The 22,068-nt window shown below is 60.9% G+C and overlaps 1 protein-coding gene across 8 annotated transcripts; it reads left to right on the top strand.

The window, feature by feature from the left end:
* The first annotated feature begins 245 nt into the window (after nt 1-245).
* KDM6B (lysine demethylase 6B) lies at nt 246-22,067 on the top strand. 8 transcript variants are annotated; one of them, XM_046676155.1, is made up of 24 exons: nt 247-397; nt 7,179-7,295; nt 12,126-12,245; nt 12,543-12,685; nt 12,777-12,918; nt 13,133-13,231; nt 13,340-13,559; nt 13,668-13,760; nt 13,847-14,008; nt 14,092-14,298; nt 14,388-14,732; nt 14,834-16,989; nt 17,095-17,221; nt 17,350-17,455; nt 18,277-18,482; nt 18,604-18,668; nt 18,744-18,821; nt 18,926-19,074; nt 19,225-19,339; nt 19,435-19,622; nt 19,789-19,930; nt 20,237-20,363; nt 20,456-20,626; nt 20,762-22,067. In XM_046676155.1, the coding sequence occupies exons 5-24, from the start codon at nt 12,782-12,784 to the stop codon at nt 20,783-20,785; spliced, it is 4,917 nt and encodes a 1,638-aa protein (XP_046532111.1). In that variant the 5' UTR covers nt 247-397; nt 7,179-7,295; nt 12,126-12,245; nt 12,543-12,685; nt 12,777-12,781; the 3' UTR covers nt 20,786-22,067. The 8 variants fall into 8 exon arrangements, with proteins under 8 accessions (XP_046532110.1, XP_046532104.1, XP_046532111.1 ...); XM_046676154.1 differs by having other exon boundaries at nt 246-397; nt 18,747-18,821; nt 20,456-22,067; XM_046676148.1 differs by having other exon boundaries at nt 246-397; nt 20,456-22,067.
* Nucleotide 22,068: the final 1 nt, after the last annotated feature.

Here is a 22,068-nt window from a genome sequence, read left to right as displayed (position 1 = left end):
CGGGGGAGGACCTGAGTGGGTGGGGCAGGGCTTACTTTGGAAGGGCGCGTGATCCAAATGGAATAGGGATTTGTCAAACAGGGATCGGGGCTGGACCCCGTACGTTACACCCTGAACCCCGCACCCCGCATTCGGGTTCCTACTCGGCACCGGCGCTGAGGCGAGCGCGACCGGCAGACGGCGGGGCGGAGCCGGAGAGGGGGGACTTCGGCGCGAGGAGGGGCGGGACCATGAGAGGGGGGCGGGGCTGGGGAGGGGGGGCGGTGTTTGTGTTGGAAAATCCAACTGCGCCACGGGGCGGAGCGGCCCCCCCAGCCCCGGCCTGGGAGAGGGGGGGGCCGCTCGACCCCCTGGGAGACCTTGGGGAGCCTGAACACCTGGGACAACCCAGAATCAGGTAACCGGGAGCCGCGAGGGCGTCTGGAAAGAGGGAAACCATCTCCGCGCAGGGGGGCGGGGCGCCTGAGTCTCCAGAGGGGTAGAGTTGGGAATGGACGTTTGCGTCTCAGCAGAGGCGCTGGGAAGACTGGGGCGCAGGCCAGCCGGGTCTCCTAGAAGGGAGGAGGGCGGGGCGGGGGAAATTGCTGGAAGGCAGATGTTTCGGGTTCCGAAAGTCAAGAGGGGCCTGAAAGGACTCGAGTCCCCCTTGGGCTGGGATTCCCCTTCCTGACACTAGGGTGGGCGGGGCGGGACAGTCCCTAACTGAAGGGCAGAACTAAAGGTCAGAGTTTGCAGACAGGTCAGTGCCATGGCCCCTTGAGGTCTGCCGTGGTCAGAGAAGTATTGTGTTTCCAGTCTTGGGGCCATCTCAGGCCTTCCTTCAGTTCTTCCCACTGGTGAGGTGTGCAGCCTCAGCCCTAACCCTCACCCCAGGAGCCCCGGTAGCCTCCCAGCCGTGGCCTTCGCTCCCCTCCACGCCGCCGTACCTCACCTCCCTTCACTCGGCCTCACCCCGTTGGCCTCCTCATCCCTGGTCCTGCCCCCACTCTGCCGTCTCCTGCTCTGGCGCTCGCCGGGCTCAGGCCCTTCTCTGTGCTGAACCTTCCCGACGTAGCCGCGAGGTGGCGAGGGAGAGACGCACAGCCGGAGCTGAGGGGAACGGGGTGGGGGATGGGGCCCTGAAAGCCGCCGAAGACCCTCGGCCCGGCCCGGGGAAAAGGTGGGCCGAGATGCTCTTTTGACTTCCTATCATCTAGGCCCCCTCACAGGAAATTGTGGGCGGGAGGGCGAAGGGCAGGGGTGGGGAGGGGGCTGGGGACTCAGTCTCCGCCTCCCCGGGCTGGGGTAAATAGTGGGGAGGGGGCACGCGGGTTGGTTACTAAGCAACGCATATTCGCTTCCTGTCTGCTGTGGCTTGTGGCTGTGACTTGGGGTGGGAGTTGGCGAGAGTGGGGGGCTGGGAGACTGTGGGGAAGGTCGAGGACAGGATGCCTGGTTCTCGGGACTAGGGGAACCCTGGGAGGAAGGAGGGGAGGCAGCGAGCTGCGCTACCATCGAATTGGACTCGGCAGTTACCAGGAGGGAGGCGGGACCCAGGCGCGGCGCTGAGCTCCGCTCCACTTCCCTCCCGGGGGTTGCTTGCCCTGTTGCCAGAGTAACTGGAGAGCTAGACTCGGGAGCCGGATTCCCGAACTCTCCCATCTGCCCAATCCGCTCCAGCGGACGTCCCTGACATCATGGCCCTGGTAGCCAATGTGGAGGAGGCCTGATAGAGCGACGAGAAGAGCGAGAGGGGAGGGGAGGAGGTGGAGGAAACGAGGGGGTAGCTGCCCGGGACCCGCACGTGCACTCCCACACGCTCTCGCCCACCCTCGCCTCCGCCGCACGCGCCCGAGTACTCCCCCTGCGCCTGCGCGGCTAGCCAGCGCTCGCCGCCCCCCGCCCCTCGCCCCTCACCCCCCTTCCGCATCTGGAGTCTGTGTTTGCAAACTAGTCCTGGGCTGGGCTTCTCAGCGCCTCAGGACCCAAGCGTTTGGGTCCTTCTGCCCTCTTTCACGGGGTCTCTAACCATTAACGCCCAGCCTTATGTGGGAGGGGTCAGCTACCGGTTCCCCACCAACCCTTCGGGGGACGCCCCACTCTCCCAGGTGGGCTGGGCGGAGCTCTGGTTTCCGGCCGCACGTGCTCCGCTGCTGCCTTCCCGGGCTCTAGCTTAGTTGCCTCCCCAGGAGGAACGGAACGGGTACCAGCGCCCCTTCCCCAGGCTGCACTTGCTCGGGACCGGCGGCTGTTGCTGGCGGGGGAGGGCGCTGCGGGGAAGCCCCACACCGCCCAGGTGACTCTTCCCAGGCCGTCACGCCCCTTCTTCGCGTGAATTCTTCCTCTTTGATGTGCACCAAAATGCTTCCTATCCCTAACGTTTCTTCCCCACTCGCCCTGGTGCTCTTTGCACCTCCCTCGGCTCCTTTCGGGCTGGCTGTCCCGATCTCCACTCGTCGTTCTCGGCTTCTCCCGGTTATATAACTCTTCCTCTCGCCGTGTCCTGATTTCAACTCCACAGACTCCGCCCTGGAACAGCGCGGGGAGGGGCAGGAGAGTTGGGGACCCAGACAGATTCCGGCTGGCGGCCGGCTGGGACCGGGGGGGGGGGGTCCCACAGATGGGAGATGGAGCCCTGCGGGACCCGGTGCCCCCGTCCCCCACCTCTCGCCCCCCACCCGATATCTCGCCCAGGAGAGAGAAGGCACAGTAGTTTTGAGAGGCGTGTCGGGACTCCGTCAGAAATGTGGGTTGGGAGGTCAGGGCTGGAGGCGGAGAGGAGGAGCCAAGAGGCCCGAGTCTCTGGGATTGGAGCCTTATTGAGGGTAAAAGAGATAAAGGCAGGACGCCTGGGTTCTTTCAGCTCCTTTTTGGGTTCCCAGAATTCCTAAGGCTATTTCCCAGGAAGCTTAGCCAGCGGCCCCTCTCCGCCCCTAGGGGTCAAAGGTCTGTGTTAGAGGTGGCCTAGGATGATGTCACCAGTGCACGTGCCCCGGGATGGTTGCCAGGCAGTGAGGCCTCCTCCCCTTTCCATTCCGGGCCCCCCCCACCTCTGCCCTGAGTCCAGGTCCAGCCCCGTGCCATCTTTTTCCCTTCTCCCTTCCCTTGGCCTTAGCATCCTGCAGGTGGGAAACCCTGGCCTGGAGTTTCGTGAGGGGGAGGGGCACGGGCGTGGTGTGTCCGTGAGACTTTGTCCCTTTGCTGGGTTAAGAGAACCCTGGGTCACTTTTCCCTAGATTGGTACAGAAGAGCTTTCCCTCCAAGCTCCCTCCCCCTTTGAAAGAGCCTCCTAACAGTCTTTTTACTTTCCCACCTGCTGCATTGCCAAGTGTCCTATTGCCCCTCGCCCCATTTTGAATTGAAGTGAGGGTGGTTTCAAGATAACCACCCCCAGGAGAAGAGCTGTATGTGGTATGGGGGATTCACTGGACACCAGCTCATCCCTGACCTTAGTGGCACCCCCACCCCCACCCTGGAAGGTAAGGAAAAGGGTCTAGAAATAGTATTAGACTGAAAAGTCAGGGTCTTTATTCTGCGTAGGTGGCTGGATCTCTCCCTTGAGGGAGGGGGACTCAGCTGATAGCTATGGCTACCCTTCTCTATTGAGTTAAGTCCAGGGGTTGGTTACGGTATTGGCAAAAACTGGTTTTTCATGTACCTTAGAGCTTGGGTTGTCAGATCAGACCTGGATTCCATTCCCAGCTCTGCCACTTAGTGGCTATAGGGACTTGGAAGGTCACGACCTCTCTGAGCCTCATATTCTGAATCTGGAAAATTTAAATGTCAATACCTACCTTCTGTGCAGTTGGGAGGGGAAAAAATGAGAATTCATGCAAAGCACTTAGCACAGTGCCTGGCACAGAACGAACACTGAATGAATGCTTGTTATGAAATGCGTATTATTGTTCAATGCTGTTAGTTACTATTTTTATTATTATAGTTAGTAGGCCTGCTTCAAACTGGCCAAGACCTTGGGAGTTGTTAGGGAGGAGTGGAGAGTTTGTGTTACTTTGGTGGGTGGTGGGGGCAGGGGCTGGGGATTCACTTCCACTGCTTTTGTGCACTTTATTTGATGATGGCTTTAGTAAGATTTGTGTTGCTTTCTTTAGGATTATTTTTTCCTCTCTTGAAGAAGAAACAGCTAAGACTATTCCTCTGGCTGTAAAAATAAAATAATTGTATTGTGGTTCTTGATTTTTAGGCAAGACCCCAGTCCCCTCCCATGTTGTTCTCTGGAGCCTTTCAATTTTGCAAAGGGACTCCACAGTTTCCTTTGCGGGGAAGGGGCTGGGCTGAGGGGTGTGTAAAAGGTTGGGGTGGGTGGGTGGAGAGAGACTAGTGCTGGGGGCTGGGGGGGGGGGGGGGGGGGAAAGGGGAGGGAGGGGGGGGGGGGGGGGGAGGAGGAGGAGGAGGAGGAGGAGGGAGGGAGGGGGTTGGGGAGAGCCTGCTACAGTTCTTTGTTTGACTCCGGGACTCAGGGACGGGGAGGAGGAGGGAGGGAGGCAGAGGCTGCAAGCGCCGGGGCAGGCCCAGGAGGCAGAGGAGGGACCGTCTCCCCGCCCCCCCCAGCCCCCACTCCCCCCCCTGCTGCTCCCCCCCTCCCTACCCGGACTCCGGGGGCACCGCCGGGGGACAGACACCCAGCAGGTAACCCTGGTCTGGCTCGCCTCCCCTCTCGGATATTCCTCCACACCCTCCCGGATGACCCCTTTCCCGGTTCTGTCTCCCCGTTTTCCCCGGCCTTGCCTCTTTTCCCTGGCCCTCCTTGTTCCATCTCCCCCACTTCGGCTTGTCGCCTGCTGGCCGCGCCGCCGTCTCATGCAGCCCGACTCCCTTCCCCTTGCCCGACAGCCTGTGCGCCCCAGGTCTGCCCGCGGCACCTTTCGGGGCTGTCTCGATGCTGCTCTGGGCTTTGCTTTCCTTCCGAGCTGTCTCCTGGGGCTCGAGGAAGGAGGGAGTCCCTGTCCTTTTCTCGCTCCCCCAGTTCTCCGCCCCCCAACTCTGGCCCCCTTTCTCCTAGCAGTCTCTAGGGGTGAGGAGAGAACCGGAATTTGGGGGGCCCTTTGGAGGGGCAAGGGGCTGTGTGTTACTGTGGAAGGGGGCTGTGAGTGTGTGCGGGGTGGGGGTGGGGGTAGTTAGAGACCCGGCTGCCTCTCTGTTGTCCCTTTAAATGGCCCTCACATTTCTGGGGACTCGTGGGGGGGAGGTGGCAAGCCGCCTGCCTGGGGGGCAGGGCCCTCCGATCGTCCACACAATCAGGGGTGGTAATGATTTAAAGGGACAGCCTCGGTGTGGCCGCTGCCACCCTGTGCTGGCGGGAGGGGGAGCCGGCAGGCCATGTCTGGGGAGGCTTGGCTGGCTAGCAGGGCATTTGAGGCTGAATCTGTTAAGGGGCCTGCCAGGTCTGAGACAGTGGTGCGGCTGGGACTTGCAAGGAGTGGGTGACAGCTTGCTTGGGGGGTATTCAGCCTCAGCCTTCTCCAGGGCTCCAGCTTTGGGTTCATGGACTCCTTGGCCAAGAATCCTTGAGTCCAAACTATGGAGTATGTTGGCCCCCAGGTGGGGGCCACTGGCAGGTCTGCAAGTCAGCAGCCCAGCAGCCTAGCCTGGGCACACTGGAGCTGGCCTTTCAGCTTCCCCTTTTGTTGTTTGGCTCTGTGCACAAGAAAGCCCCAGCCCCTCCCCCCGCCCCCCCCTCCCCCCCCCCCGCCCCCCCCCCCCCCAGCACACACCCACCCCAGCTGTTGGACAGATGAATTACAGCCTCCGGCTTGGGGCCAGGGCTGGTGAGGGATTAAAGCTCTGGGGCTGGCCCTTTAAACGGGTGTTGGCCCCTCCCCCATTCTGGTGTCCAGACCCCATACACACCCTGCTGACCCCGTTGGCTGCCCCTCACTCTTCCTCTTGGTCTGTCCTAAGGCCTGCCACTCCCCTCTCTCTAGGCTAGACCCTCCCAAGCTTCCCCTTCCCCTCCATCACAACCATATACACAAATGCTACAAACACACACTCCCTGGTCCCACATTCTGAGCATTCCTGTCCTGGAGGGTTCCAACCTCAAGCTCCCTTCTCCAGCTGAAGGACCTTGCCTACCTGTGCTCCCTAGCCTGCAGCTGACCACTATGCTGGCCCAGTGAGGGGCGTTGCATGGGTCAGAAATAGCACCTCTCTGGGGGCAGTGTCATCAGCAGCCAAGGCAGCTTGCACCACATTGCATCATGGAGGCTGGGGGCCAGAGGCCTGAGTCTCTGGGGCAGGGGGAAAGATGGGGGCTGGAAGGCCGGGGAATGGAGAGACTAGACTGGGAGCCCAAGTCTCTAGGGAAACCCAAATGTCTGAGTCCTTAAAGGCAGAGAACTGTGGCTAAGGGAGCAGGAAACATAGGTCCCCGAGGAATGAGTTTGAGCTGAGGGCAGACTTAGATCTGACCCCTGGATGGACACCTGATTCTTGGCCCTCGACTTAAGTTAAAAGGCTATGTTAAAAGGCATAGCTTCTTGTCTCTGAGAGTCAGGAGGGGAGGGAGTGGGCCTCTATCACCTTCTTAGGCCACATAAAGGAAGGAGGTGATGGGGAAACAGGATATGGCCTTGACGGGTGGGATGGAGGGAGGCTTGCAGCAGAGGCCACTTCCAGACCCAGGCCCAGAGTCACAGTCCTTGCTGAGGAAGAGGGCTCCTCCCTGTTGGGCCCGTTCATCTAGTCTGGCCACCTGTGCTGCTCGCCAAGACCTGCCTGCACCCGCCTGGGGGAAGGGGAGGGGGCAGAGTCCAGAGGGTGGGGTTGACTAGTGTCTTGATAAGGGTAGGGAGGAGGCGGAGCTGAAGGTAGAGGATGTGCAAGCCTGGGGCCAGGATTGAGGTTGTCTTGGGTACAGTTGTCAGGGACAGCTGGGGCTACTCTGGGGCCAGGGACTCTCAGCAGGAGAACCCAGTCAGAAGAGGGATCATGGGTTGGGTATTGCCTCTGGACTTATGCAGATGCCATAGTGTGCTCCCCTTACCTCCTGGTCCAGGCTGCTTCCTAAGGGAAAGGCTGGAGGACCACTTTGGGGATGGCATTTTTTGGTTGCCATGGAAACAGATTCTCCCATCCCATCTGACCACTAGAGCCAGGTTTCTCCTCATTAAGGGGACAGGGAGCACAGGGAAATTCTCCAGCTTGGGAGATCCCACCTCTAACTGGCTTTTTTCTTTTAGGTTCCCCCAGGCACCATGCCAGCCCCATAGTGCCACGCACCCCACCCTCTGTGGTCTGCTGCACCCCACTGCTGGGGCACTTGTTCCAATGAGACAGGGCACACCAAACTCCATCTGGTAAGTCCTGCCCCTGAGTACCCCTCCCTCCAAAGAGTCCAACTCTCCACCACATGCTTGAAGAAGGGTGGTATGATCTGGATCATGCCCACTCCTCAGAATGGTCCAGTCCAACTCTGAGCATCCCCCCACCATGTGGTGCTTGAGTGGTTCAGCCTTCCTGGTTTATGGAGCTCCCCTTTGTTGTTTACAAATGGTTCAGCCCTGTACTTCACCAGCCTCTCCACTACCACCAAAAAATCTTCTTCCCCTAGTGCTACAACTCAGTTGTTTATTGAATTGAATTAAGCTGGGGAGTAGAGATGAGATACACTGGAGGGATTTTTCTTGGGAGGGAGAGGTCTTTGCCCCATAAGAGTTGTTGAACAGCCTGGCTTATGGAGGGTGATAGGAAATTGATTTGGAGAGATAGTGGAGGCCATTGCCACAACAACCTGCTGTTACCATGGCAATCTTGGCATCTCACCTTTCCTTTCAGATCCCTTTCTGTTCCATTCTCTCCCCATTGCACTACAGCATTTGCCCCCTAGACCCTAAGTCTTGCTCCTCTTCTGCTTCCCTGTCTCCTTCTGACAGTTCTCTGCCTGAGGCCCTGTTCCAGCCTCCATTCTTCTGTAGGGAAAAAGAAGATACCTAAACCAGGGACTTACGTTCTCTGAGTGTGCATCATTCTTCTCAACTACTCACTGAGTTTTTGAGTGGGACTGTTTTCTTCTCTCTGTCTCTATTTGGCAAGATGGTTTGCACATTGGGGTGCCTCAGTGGAATTGTGTTGAATCAATGTGTTAACTGAATGGGCTCCATTGTCAAGCAACCGATGGCTTCTGAGATCTGCTGCACAGCCTCCTACTCACCCCTTCTCTAGAGCACATGAGACATTTGGGATGGTAACCTGGGGTAGAGCTGAGGGGCAGGCTGACCCAGGAAATGGCCTGTGCAGATAAAACCAACAGAGGGAGAATAGGATAGGGGTGTTATAGAAGAGTGGTCAGAATAAGGCTTTGGAAGGAAGCCCAGCTCTTCCACCCTCTTGCAGAATGACCTTGCCCAAGTCACCTCTTTGAGCCTCAATTTCCTAATTTGAAAAATGGGGTAATAATAGTACCTCCTACCTCAGGTTTTGGGGAGGAGTTTAAAAAATGTCTATAAAGGGCTTAACACAGTGCCTGGTGTGTAGTAAGTATTCACTAAATGCTAGCACTTAACATCATAATGGGAGCCGCAGGGAGCTGTGAGGATAAGCAAGGATGTTGAGGAACAGGACAGACCTTGACTGAAGGCAGACAGACCCCCAAATACTTGACTCAAACAGAAGGATCGCTGATCCAGCAAGACGTCAGGATTCCGAGGAGTGAGGCGACGACTCAGCAGGGTCATCCTGCTCCAGTGTTTCCCCGACTCTGTTCAGAAACGTGAAGGCAAACACAGAAGGGCATGTGCAGAGACACACGTGATCACGCAAGTGATGCAGAGGCAGACCCAGACAAAAGACCGAGACAGGAGCCAGGCAGACACACAGACAGAGACAGCCCCTCGGAGTCATGTAGACAGGCATAATGACAGGAACGCGGCAGACACAGGCACTGAAGGAGACAAGATGAGCAGACATGCAGGTGCACACGGAGACAGACACCGGGACCCACACACAGCCGACCTTGTCAGACAGATTGGTGAACACAGCGGTCCAGTCAGAGGCAGACACAAGGCTTGCAGTGACACATAGCGGGCCCGGGCCGGCACTGTCACTCCTCGGTGGGGGGCGGGGAGGGGCCAGAAGCGGGGGAAGGCTGGGGAAGGGAATCCCGAGCGGGCGGCCTGCCCGGGTGGCTGAGTCACAGCGGAGCCCCAGCCGGTGGCCCTCCCCTCCGCCTCCCCCTCCCCCTCCCCCAGGTAAGAAGCGAGCCTGTAACCCCTCGCTTTCACCAGGCAGAATGAGGCCTGGCAGGGAGCGGGATGCGGCGGGGTTCCCAAAACGGTCCCGCCTCCGCGCGCGTGCTGCGTGCCTGCTGACTGCCTGCTCGGTAAAACCCTGCCTGCGGGATCTCGACTTTGGCCGGCATGTGAGTCTGCATGCGCACCTCTGGCCCCTTACCACGCGTCCCGCGCGGCTGGAGCGCTGCGCGGAGGGGCTTCCCGGGCTTCAAGCCCAGAGAGAGTTAAGTGGGTGTGATTGATGGAGTGGGTCTCTCTCGGGGCTCCAGGGGGAGGGGGTCGGTTAAAGTCCCTGAGTCCAGAGCCCGGATGGAGGGGGCGGGGCCGGGCTTAGCCAGGAGTGCCCGGATGGAGAGGGCGTGGCCTCGGCAGGAGAAGAATTAACCCTTTCTGAGTGGCTGACTCTCGGGACTGTGGGTCGGGCGGGAGTGGTTGGAATTTGTGCCCCAGAAGTATACCATTCTCTCAGCCTGGTTTTGGCCGCGTGCGTCTACCTCTCATCTGTCTTCGAGGAGTCTGTGGATGTCTGTCTTTGTGCCTGTCCGTGGTTGTCCCCTTCCCTTGGTTAGTACGGACACCGGGAGTCGGGGAGGGCTATTCCTGCCCCAAAGCGAGAGTGGAGGTGAGAGTGGACCGCCAGCCGGCTGCGGGTGACTGGGGAACAGGTGTGAGCGCAGCGTCGGGGCTGTAGGGCACGGGGAGGGGCCGTCGTGGGGGAAGACGAGAGGGGAAATTCCGCGGGACCGGTGGTGAGCGGTGTGTGGGCTGAGTTGTGTCTGCCTCTGACTGTGTGTCTGTGTGTGTTCAGGGAGGCGGGGGCTGAGTCAGTGGGAATAGGGGAAGGTTTTCTGGGTGACTCATGCTCCCCCACCCCAATCCTGAATCAGACCCCGAGGGAGGGCTTTGTACGGGAGGCGGATGAGGAGTCAGACGCCTGGGTCCCGGGTGGGGACAAGGATCCGAGGTAGTTGGCGAGAGTGAATGTGTGTTTAGTGTACAGGAAGTTTTTGTCCTCAAGTGAGGGCAGCTGTATTCCGAGTACTGGCGTGGGGGTTTGTGGATAAAGGTAGAAAGAGGCTGGAGGGACGGGACTCGCTGGTGTGGGGAAAGCTGAGTCAGTTCCCCGTGGGAAAGGGGAAGTGGTAGAGGGGAAGTGTCATCATCGCAGAAGGGGAAGCTGCATTTCCTGGTAACTGGCAGCGCCCTCTGCACCACGTCCTAAGCGGGGATCTGTTCCTTTGATGTCTGGACCCCTGGATCCCCGTTTTCCCATGTCTGGTCCATGGGCCCCGGGACTGGGGTGAGGGCAGCCGGCCAAGGTTGTACTTGACCGCAGTTGAGCGCTGTACTTGTCCCAGGGCTTGGTAACTGACAGCAAGGCTGTATGGTGAGGAGAGAGTTCTGACAGAAACTCGCGTAAACTGCGGAGAGGGTCCGCCGAGCCCTAGCGCCTACCAGGGCTCGGCTGGGAGTGGCACGCTGGGACCGGTAGGGTCCAAGCGCTTGCGTGCAAGCAGACAACCTTGCCCTGCGGAGGGAGGACTGTTTTCACCAGAAACCCGCCTGCTCTTGTGGGCTGGGTGGAAATTTCCCCACAGCGCAGACCTCTCTCAGCGAAGGCGAACTTTCCAGCCGCCCCCAGCCCCTCGTCGCGCGCTCTCCCCCGGCTTCCTGCCCGGCTCTAGCTCCAGCTGGAGCGCTGGCCCCGCCCCCGCCGCTTTGTACTCTACGCTCGCCTCTCGCAGCTCTTTGTACTCTAGACTCTCAATGGACCGGTCCCGGGAGCGGAGCCGGCTCCCTACCTGCGGGGACGCCGGGTAGGCGAGGAGGGGATCCTGGGCTCAGAGAGGAGAAAAGGAAGAACTGGGGCTTAAAGGAAGGTGCCCAGGAAGGGGAGCGCTCCGCCGTCGTGGGCACCGACGGGAAGGGCTTGGGGGGGCGAGAAGGAGGAAGTGAAACGGGTTCTGGGTTCTTTAAGGGAGTGGGCGGTGAGAGTGGGACAAGGGTGATGTCACCGCCTGTCGGGCCCCGCCCCCCCCCCCCCCGAAGGGCCCCCCCCCCCCCCCCCGCACATTTACACACGCCGCTTCCGCTGCGCAAGTAGCCACGTCACGGGCAACCCCCGAAATCCCCCCTCCCTTGGGGGGCGGGGGCCACGTGGGCCGTGGGGAACCGCGTGGCCCCGGCGAGGAAGGACATAGAGGATACGGGAGCCACGCGAGAGGGGCCACTCGGAACCGCGGTGCGCGACTTCTCAGAAGTTGAGGGATTAATGGGGGGGTTTGCTTTTGGGGTCGGTTGGTATTGAAGACGTAGAGAGCCAGGGGAAGTGGAGGAGCTGAAGAAACTGGGTATGAGGCTGGGGGCTTGACCATAGTTTGGGATGGGGTCAAGCGTGGGGGGTGGAGCGCTGAGATCGCGGGGCGGGCGGCTTTTGGTGCCGGAGAAGTCACTGTGACTGGCCAGCCTTAAGCAGTTCCAAGGGGCACTCGGGGTGGGGAGGTCAGGCACTGGGAGAGGTGAAGTGAGAAAGGGGAGCGACGTCTTTGTCTGCGTTGTACATCTATCTGCCGTCCGTCAGTCTTACGGCGGCGGGGTTGGGGGGCGTCTCGGGCGGTCTAGCTGGGACCACCGGCGGCTCTGTGGGTGCCTGGGACTTGCGGGTAGCGCCATCCCCCAGGCCGGCCCGAGCGTGCGACTCGCCGCCTTCCCCTGCCCGGGTCACAGCCCCACTTGCCTCGCCGGCCCGAGTGTCAGGTCCGAGATGGAGACCCTAGGTGGGAGCCGCGGGGTCACTTCGGGGTCACCCCGGGCCGAGCCCGTCTGACCGGCTCCGCCGCCCCTCCTCCCCAGGCCGGCAGCGGCCGGGCTAACCTCGCTCCTATTGGTCTCGGCCAGGCTGTTACTGAGGCGGAGACACGGGTGATGATTGGCTTTCTGGGGAGAGAGGAAGTCCTGTGATTGGCCGGATCTGTGGAGCTCGCCGACGCGCTGAGAGGACGCTCCCACGGAGGCCGGGTAAGCGGCCGCGGCGCTGCCTGCCGTCCCGTGGCTCCCGGCTGGAAGCCTGGCAGCGCAGCCACCCTGTCCCACCGAGCGGCCCGACCGCTCCCGGCCACTCGTCCCGGCTCCTAGCCACTCTCCTGGGCCTCTAGGGGCTCTTTAGGCCGGGTGGGCCTCCCCTCAGGGCAAGCTAAGGCTGGGCTCCCTGCGCAGATGACAGACCTGTGGGTGCCACAGCCAAGCCAGCCTAGCCCCGGCCCCGACTGTGTGCTGGCCAGCTCACCTCCCTCCTTTTTCTTCTCCGCTCTGCAGAATTGGCTGTGAAAGGCCCTGGGCTGCCATCTGGGGGCAGTGGGCCCTACTGTCAGAGCAGCTGGAGCGGGACCATCACCCCAGAGAGCTGGGGCAGGGGGCCGTGCCCGATCTCCAGGGCTCCTGGGGCCACTGCTGACCTGGTAAGGGAAAGACTGGGGCTAGGTTGGCTGTGTGTACATTGGCAGCTCAGGCTCTGCCCCCAGTAAGATCATCATCTTCTCCCTGACTCAGGCTGAATGCATCGGGCAGTGGACCCTCCAGGGGCCCGCGCTGCACGGGAAGCCTTTGCCCTTGGGGGCTTGAGCTGTGCTGGGGCCTGGAGCTCCTGCCCGCCCCATCCCCCTCCTCGTAGCGCATGGCTGCCCGGAGGCAGGTGAGAACTTGGGCCATCTCTCTCTGTCTCCAGGTACTCTTTTTCCCATCTCCTGTACCCCTCAATCTCTATGTCATTTTCTGGGTCTCTGCCATTCTGTGGGCCTTGGTGCAGTCCTCAGTTGCTTTCTCTTATCCCCTCAGTCCTCTCGTTCCTAGGTAGGGACAAGGCTGCTCCATCTTGCTATATGTTAACAGACCTCTTCTCTCTCCAGGTGCTCTGCCAGCATCGGGCAGCCCCCACTCTCTGCTCCTCTACCCCCTTCACACGGCAGTAGCTCTGGGCACCCCAACAAACCATATTATGCTCCAGGGTGAGTGAGGATTCAAAGGTACTCTGGAATGGGAGGCAAAGCTGTGGCCTGGAAAAAGTTCCCCTAAGCCTGACAACCCACCGCCCCCTGCCCCATTCTGCTCTGTAGGACACCCACCCCAAGACCCCTCCATGGGAAGCTGGAATCCTTGCATGGCTGTGTACAGGCATTGCTTCGGGAGCCAGCCCAGCCAGGGCTGTGGGAGCAGCTTGGGCAGCTGTACGAGTCAGAGCACGACAGCGAGGAGGCCATACGATGCTACCACAGCGCCCTTCGATATGGAGGAAGCTTGGCTGAGCTGGGGCCCCGCATCGGCCGACTACAGCAGGTTAGATGAGGCAGGACATAGGGGGTTAGGATTGTGCCTTGTGGCTCAGTGCCCTTGTCTCATGTCTGCTTCTGCCCCATCTCCTGTACCCTTCCCCCACCTCCCCAGGCTCAGCTCTGGAACTTTCATGCCGGCTCCTGCCAGCACCGAGCCAAGGTCCTGCCCCCCCTGGAGCAAGTGTGGAACTTGCTGCACCTTGAGGTGAGGCTGGGGCTGGGTGGGCTGTGGAGGAGGGCTGGGCTAGGTCTGCACCTGTACCATTCTCTCTCCTCTCTTTTTTTGCTCAGCACAAGCGGAACTACGGGGCCAAGCGGGGGGGTCCTCCAGTGAAGCGAGCTGCTGAACCCCCAGTAGTACAGCCTGTGCCTCCTGCAGCACTCTCAGGCCCCTCAGGGGAGGAGGGCCTCAGCCCTGGAGGCAAGCGCAGGAGAGGCTGCAACTCTGAGCAGGTATGGTCGTATGCAGGCAGGCAAGCAGTGAATGGAGAGGACTCCGGCAAGGAGTGGGATTTTCACACCCTCTTTTCTTCCAGACTGGCCTTCCCCCAGGGCTGCCGCTGCCTCCGCCACCATTACCACCACCACCGCCACCACCACCACCACCACCTCCCCCACCCCCACCCCTGCCTGGCCTAGCCACCAGCCCTCCATTTCAGCTGACCAAGCCAGGGCTGTGGAGTACCCTACATGGAGATGCCTGGGGCCCCGAGCGCAAGGGTTCAGCACCCCCAGAGCGCCAGGTGAGCACCTGTCTGTTGCCCCTTACCTCTTAGCTCCAAGTCCCCATGTTGTCCATTTCTCACCCAGTGTCCTCATTTATCTCCCACAGGAGCAGCGGCACTCGCTGCCTCACCCATATCCATACCCAGCTCCGGCCTATGTTGCGCACCCCCCGGGCCACCGGCTGGTCCCGGCTGCACCCCTAGGCCCAGGCCCCCGCCCCCCAGGAGCAGAGAGCCATGGCTGCCCGCCTGCCACCCGTCCCCCCGGAAGTGACCTTAGAGAGAGCAGAGTTCAGAGGTCGCGGATGGACTCCAGCGTTTCACCAGCAGCAACCACCGCCTGCGTGCCTTACGCCCCTTCCCGGCCCCCCGGCCTCCCCGGCACCACCACCAGCAGCAGTAGCAGCAGCAGCAACACTGGTCTCCGGGGCGTGGAGCCGAACCCAGGCATGGTGAGTGATGACCACAGGTGGAAGGTGGAGTGGGGGGATCAGTGGAGCTTGTCTGAGGTGGCTAGAGCAGCCCTCTGACTACCTGCATCCTACACTTGCAGCCTGGCGCTGACCATTACCAAACGCCCGCGCTGGAGGTCTCCTCCCACCAAGCCCGCCTGGGGCCCTCGGCACACAGCAGTCGGAAACCGTTCCTGGCAGGTCCCGCTGCCACTCCCCACTTGTCCCTGCCACCTGGCCCCCCCTCACCTCCTCTACCCCCCTGTCCCCGCCTCCTACGCCCCCCACCACCCCCTGCCTGGCTGAAGGGCCCGGCCTGCCGGGCAGCCCGCGAGGATGGAGAGATCTTAGAGGAGCTCTTCTTCGGGGCTGAGGGACGCCCCCGCCCTCCACCACTACCCCTCCCTCACCGTGAGGGTTTCTTGGGGCCTCCTGCCCCCCGCTTTTCTGTGGGCACTCAGGATTCGCACACCCCTCCTACTCCCCCAACCACCAGCAGCAGCAGCAACAATGGCAGCCACAGCAGTAGCCCTACTGGGCCTGTGTCCTTCCCCCCACCTCCCTATCTAGCCAGAAGTATGGACCCCCATCCCCGGCCCCCCAGCCCAACACTGAGCCCCCAGGACCCACCTCTTGCACCCCTGACTCTTGCCCTGCCTCCAGCCCCTCCCTCCTCCTGCCACCAAAATACCTCAGGAAGCTTCAGGCGCCCGGAGAGCCCTCGGCCCAGGGTCTCCTTCCCAAAGACCCCCGAGGTGGGGCCAGGGCCATCCCCAGGCCCCCTGAATAAAGCCCCCCAGCCTGTGCCGCCCAGGGTTGGGGAGCTGCCTGCCCGAGGCCCGCGACTCTTTGATTTTCCCTCTACCCCACTGGAGGATCAGTTTGAGGAGCCAGCTGAATTCAAGATCCTACCTGATGGGCTGGCCAACATCATGAAGATGCTGGACGAATCCATTCGAAAGGAGGAGGAGCAGCAACAACAGGAGGCAGGCGTGGTCCCTCCGCCCCCGCTGAAGGAGCCCTTTGCATCCCTGCAGCCTCCATTCCCCACTGACACAGCCACAACCACCACTGCTGCCACCGTCACCACCACCACGGCCACCCAGGAAGAGGAGAAGAAGCCACCACCAGCCCTACCGCCACCGCCGCCTCTAGCCAAGTTCCCTCCGCCACCCCAGCCACAGCCACAGCCACCACCACCCCCACTACCCCCACCAGCCAGCCCGGCCAGCCTGCTCAAATCCTTGGCCTCCGTGCTGGAGGGACAAAAGTACTGTTACCGGGGGACTGGAGCAGCTGTTTCCACCCGGCCTGGGCTCTTGCCTGCCACACAGTATTCCCCTGGTCCCCCATCAGGTGCTACCGCCCCACCGCCCACCTCAGCGGCTCCTAGCGCCCAGGGCTCCCCACAGCCCTCCGCTTCCTCGTCATCTCAGTTTTCTACCTCAGGCGGGCCCTGGGCCCGGGAGCGCAGGGCGGGCGAAGAGCCAGTCCCGGGCCCCATGACCCCCACCCCGCCACCCCCACCCCTGCCCCTGCCCCCTGCTCGCTCTGAGTCTGAGGTGCTAGAAGAGATCAGTCGGGCTTGTGAGACCCTTGTGGAACGAGTAGGCAGGAGTGCCACAGACCCGGTGGACACGGCAGACCCAGTGGACAGTGGGACTGAGCGACTGCCGCCTCCCACCAAGGAGGAGAGTGGTGGGGTAGTGGCAGCAGCAGGACAAGGCAGCAGCAAGCGGCGACAGAAGGAGCATCAGAAGGAGCACCGGCGGCACAGGCGGGCCTGTAAGGACAGTGTGGGTCGGCGGCCCCGTGAGGGCAGGGCAAAGGCCAAGGCCAAGGCCCCCAAAGAAAAGAGCCGCCGGGTGCTGGGGAACCTGGACCTGCAGAGCGAGGAGATCCAGGGTCGTGAGAAGGCCCGGCCTGATCTTGGCGGGGCCTCCAAGGCCAAGCCACCCACAGCTCCAGCCCCTCCACCAGCTCCTGCAACCTCTGGCCAGCCCACACCCCCGTCAGCCCCTGTCCCTGGGAAGAAGCCTCGGGAGGAAGCTCCAGGGCCACCAGGTGTCAGCCGGGCTGACATGCTGAAGCTGCGCTCACTTAGTGAAGGACCTCCAAAGGAGCTGAAGATCCGGCTTATCAAGGTAGAGAGTGGTGACAAGGAGACCTTTATCGCCTCTGAGGTGGAAGAACGGAGGCTGCGCATGGCAGACCTTACCATCAGCCACTGCGCTGCTGACGTCGTTCGTGCCAGCAAGTGAGTTAGGGCCTGTCCCCCATGAGGCTGCTGACCTGGCCAGGGAGGAGGCTCCCTTCTCTAATCACCCTGATATATCTGTCCTCATTTCATTTCCTCCCACAGGAATGCCAAGGTGAAAGGGAAGTTCCGGGAGTCCTACCTTTCCCCCGCCCAGTCTGTGAAACCGAAGATCAACACTGAGGAGAAGCTGCCCCGGGAAAAACTCAACCCACCCACACCCAGCATCTATGTATGTGTGCCATCCGTGCTCAGAACTGCCTCTGCCAGAGGGTTATAAGACAATGTTGGGGGCTGTTGGGTTGCTTTGAGCCTGGGCCGGGGCTCTGATCCCAGCCCTGTCTCCTGGGTGTCCCTCAGCTGGAGAGCAAACGGGACGCTTTCTCGCCGGTGCTGCTGCAGTTCTGTACAGACCCTCGAAATCCCATCACCGTGATCCGTGGCCTGGCAGGCTCCCTGCGGCTCAGTGAGTGTGTGCGGCACAAAGGTGTGGGGAGGGCAGCAAGGATCTGGGGCTTTGGGAGCCTCTACAAGCCCCCACACTTGAAGACTCAGGACTGTGGCTATAGTGAGCTCTCCTCTGTCATTCATAGACCAGTTTTGAAGAGTGCTCTGTGTAATGGATTAGCTGGCCTCAGGCTTTTCTCCCATCTGTCTGTCTCTCCCCAGCAGTGGGCAAGTGGGAATGGGATGTATCTCAGGGCCTGGTTAGAGTCACTTGGTTTTCTTGGTGATTAAGGATGAGAAGAATACAGATTGTAGTAAATCCTGAAGACCTATGGTTCAGGGCTTTATGTTTTTCAAGCTTTTATTGTGCAAAATTTCAAACATAGAAAAGCAGAGGAAACCATATAGAAACGTGAAATTCAATCTTCGTTTCCTTTATACACATAGTCGTTTCTGTATCCATATATTCTCTGGGCTTTCACTTGACTAAATCTTTTATGGGATCCAATGATAGCTTAAAGAAACTGCCATTTATTGAGCACCTACTGTTTGCCAGGTGCTCTGTGCCTTGGGACTCTGGTGGAGGGGCTGAGGCTCAGAGCAGCAGTGGGAGAAAGGGAGTTGGTGGTGATCCAGATAAAGGCTAGGGCCTGGGAGGGTGAACCCTCCCAGCTTCATGTGGGGGTGGGGTTCTCACCTTTTCCTCCTAGGCTGAGCTCTATGGGTGAAGCCTATGTCCACCCTGTCAGGCTTGGGGAGTAAGGCGGGACAGAGTGAGTTGGATCCTTGCTCCCTGCCCTCTGCCTCTATGCTGACATCCTGCTTGGCTCTCCCTTACAGACTTGGGCCTCTTCTCCACCAAGACGCTGGTGGAGGCAAGTGGTGAGCATACGGTAGAGGTGCGCACCCAGGTGCAGCAGCCCTCAGATGAAAACTGGGATTTGACTGGTACGCGACAGATCTGGCCCTGCGAGAGCTCCCGTTCCCACACCACCATTGCCAAGTACGCGCAGTACCAGGCCTCATCCTTCCAGGAGTCCCTGCAGGTGAGTGGTGAGCATGGACAGAGGCAGGGGTGTGGGATCAGGGGGCTTGGAGCTGGGGCTGCGGTGGGAGGGCTCCTGGAAGGTCCCTGACCCAGGCCTGCTTACCCCTGTGGCCAAGCAGGAGGAGAAGGAGAGTGAGGATGAGGAGTCCGAGGAGCCGGACAGCACCACAGGAACCCCTCCTAGGTACCGTACACTTTGCCCCTACCTTTCATGACTCCTTCCCTGGGCGTCTCCACCAACCTGTGTTCTCCGCCCCAGCAGCAGCAGCACACCAGACCCGAAGAACCATCACATCATCAAGTTTGGCACCAATATCGACTTGTCTGACGCCAAACGGTCAGTGGTCAGTGGGGCTCAGGCCAGCAAAGCAGGGGCAGGAGTGCCGATGGGGTGGCCGCGGCAGGGTAGCCTCTCACTTTGTTGTACCGTCGCCACCGCAGGTGGAAGCCCCAACTGCAGGAGCTGCTGAAGCTGCCCGCCTTCATGCGGGTAACATCCACGGGCAACATGCTGAGCCACGTGGGCCACACCATCCTGGGCATGAACACGGTGCAGCTGTACATGAAGGTCCCAGGCAGCCGAACGCCAGGTGCGCTCGTCGCCCGGGCGCGCGGGGGCGGGAAGCGCGCGAGGGGCGGGACTGGTGTCGGCGCTTCTCGGTCCGCCAATGAGAGCTAAAGGGCGGGCTGGTTGCCGATTTTGCTCGGCTAGCCCTGCCGTTCTCTGTCGCCCCCTGCAGGCCACCAAGAGAACAACAACTTCTGCTCTGTCAACATCAACATCGGCCCAGGCGACTGTGAGTGGTTCGCGGTGCACGAGCACTACTGGGAGACCATCAGCGCCTTCTGCGACCGGTGCGCGCCGCCCTCCTCCCTGTTAGATACCCCTCCACGTCCCGTCCCGTCCCTGGGTCCCCAGATTTCCATCTGACCCTGTGGCCACCCTGCAGGCACGGCGTAGACTACCTGACGGGTTCCTGGTGGCCAATCCTGGATGACCTCTATGCTTCCAATATCCCTGTGTACCGCTTCGTACAGCGCCCCGGAGACCTCGTGTGGATTAACGCAGGGACCGTGCACTGGGTGCAGGCCACCGGCTGGTGCAACAACATCGCGTGGAACGTGGGGCCCCTCACCGGTGAGAGGGTGGGGTGAGGTGATGGGTCCTGCAGAGGGGGTGTGGCCCGTGGAGAGTGAGCCCCGGGGGCGGGGGTTGGAGAGCGGCCAGCTCTGAGGGAAGGGGCTGCGGCCCAAGTGGCCGGGAGCTGTTTAAGAATCCTGTAGTGACCCCCTCTGGCCTGCAGCCTATCAGTACCAGCTGGCCCTGGAACGATACGAGTGGAACGAGGTGAAGAACGTCAAGTCCATTGTGCCCATGATTCATGTGTCCTGGAACGTGGCTCGCACGGTCAAAATCAGCGACCCCGACTTGTTCAAGATGATCAAGTGAGGGCCCTAGTTGGGAGGAAGCCCATCTGTGTCGCGGCCCTCGGTCTGATTTACCCCATTCTCCGCCTCTCTCTCCACCCTTTACCATGTGCCCTGCAGTGTTACTGTTCTGGGGTGGCTGACAAGGGCCCTGCTCTGAAGGAGCTTCGTTTTCTTGTGGTCTAAATAGACAAAAACCACATGAAATTTCAACTGTGATAGATGCCCTGGTCAGGGGATGTGACCGGGGCGTGCAGCTGGGAGGCCCCGACCTGCTTCCCCGCGCCGGCAGCCCTGCCTCAGCACCACCTTTCCCGCACGCAGGTTCTGCCTCCTGCAGTCCATGAAGCACTGCCAGGTGCAGCGGGAGAGCCTGGTGCGGGCGGGGAAGAAGATCGCCTACCAGGGCCGGGTCAAGGACGAGCCCGCCTACTACTGCAACGAGTGCGACGTGAGTGCGCCCGCTCTCCTTCTCCCCTGCCCGGAGGGAGGTGCCCTCGGTGGCCCGCCCTCCCCGTGACTGCCCCCTCCTCCCTGTCCCAGGTGGAGGTGTTCAACATCCTGTTCGTGACGAGTGAGAACGGCAGCCGCAACACGTACTTGGTGCACTGCGAGGCGTGCGCGCGGCGCCGCAGCGCGGGCCTGCAGGGCGTGGTGGTGCTGGAGCAGTACCGCACTGAGGAGCTGGCGCAGGCCTACGACGCCTTCACGCTGGTGAGCGCGGCCGGCCGGCAGGCGGGCGCGCACCGGAGTGGGGGCGCGGGGCGCGGGGCGCTGGGCGCAGGGCTCGGGCGTGGGGTGGGCCGCCCCGCGCCTGCCGCTGAGCCGCCGCCCGCTCTCTCCCCGCAGGCCCCCGCCAGCACGTCGCGATGAGGCCGGACGCCCCGCCCGCCTGCCCACCCGCAGGGCGCCGCGGGGCCACCAGCACACGCCTGGGCTGGACCTAGGTCCCGCCTCTGGCCGGGAAGGGGGTCGGGCCCAGCCCTTCCACCCCATTGGCAGCTCCCCTCACTTAATTTATTAAGATTTTTTTTTTTTTAATATGAGGAAAAAAGGAAAAAAAATGGGAGACGGGGGAGGGGGCTGGCAGCCCCTCGCCCACCAGCGCCTCCCCTCACCGACTTTGGCCTTTCTAGCAACAGACACAAGGACCAGGCTCCGGCGGCGGCGGGGGTCACATACGGGTTCCCTCACGCCTGCCCGCCGCCCGCCCGGCGCTGACGCGCGGCTCGTGTTTGTACATAGACGTTCCGGCAGCCGAGGTTTTTAATGAGATTCTTTCTATGGGCTTTACCCCTCCCCCAGAACCTCCTTTTTTTACTTCCAATGCTAGCTGTGATCCCTGTACATGTCTCTGTTTATTCACTTGGTTATGATTTGTATTTTCTGGGTTTTTTTGTTTGTTTTTGTTTTTTGGTTTTTAATTTATAACAGTCCCACTCACCTCTATTTATTCATTTTTGGGAAAACCCGATCTCCTGCACCCCCCAAGCCATCCCGCCCGCCCCTCCGGGGACCGCCCGCCGCCGGGCTCTCCCTGCGCCCCAGTGTGTGTCCGGGCCGGCCCGTCCGTCTCCGCCCGCCCGCCCGCCCGCGGCTCCAGCCGGGTTCTCATGGTGCTCAAACCCGCTCCCCTCCCCTACGTCCTGCACTTTCTCGGACCAGTCTCCTACTCCCGACCCGACCCCAACCCTGCCTGAGGGTGAGCGACTCCTGTACTGTAGGGGAAGAAGTGGGAACTGAAATGGTATTTTGTAAAAAAATAAATAAAATAAAAAAATTTAAAAGTTTTAAAGAAAACTATGAGGAAAAGGAACCCCGTCCTTCCCAGCCCCGGCCAATTTTACAAACACAGACCTTCCTCCCCCCCCCCCCCCCCCCCCCCCCCCTTTTCTTTTTAAGCGTGAAACAGCCCAGGGCCAGGGCCTCACTGGGGCAGGGACACCCCGGGATGAGTTTCTCTGGGGCTTTATTTTCGTTTTGTCAGTTTTTTCTCCTCGCTGGGGCTGCGGAGGGGTGGGGGGTTTACAGTCCCGCCCCCTCGCACTGCACTGTCTCTCTGCCCTAGGGGCAGAGGGGTCTTCCCAACCCTACCCTTATTTTCGGTGATTTTTGTGTGAGAATATTAATATTAAAAATAAAACCAGAAAAAACGT

This window comes from Equus quagga, chromosome 11 (genome assembly GCF_021613505.1).
Source record: "Equus quagga isolate Etosha38 chromosome 11, UCLA_HA_Equagga_1.0, whole genome shotgun sequence".
Taxonomy (NCBI): domain Eukaryota; kingdom Metazoa; phylum Chordata; class Mammalia; order Perissodactyla; family Equidae; genus Equus; species Equus quagga.
Note: the sequence above shows the minus strand (reverse complement) of the source record. Positions and strands in the feature narration are given on the sequence as shown.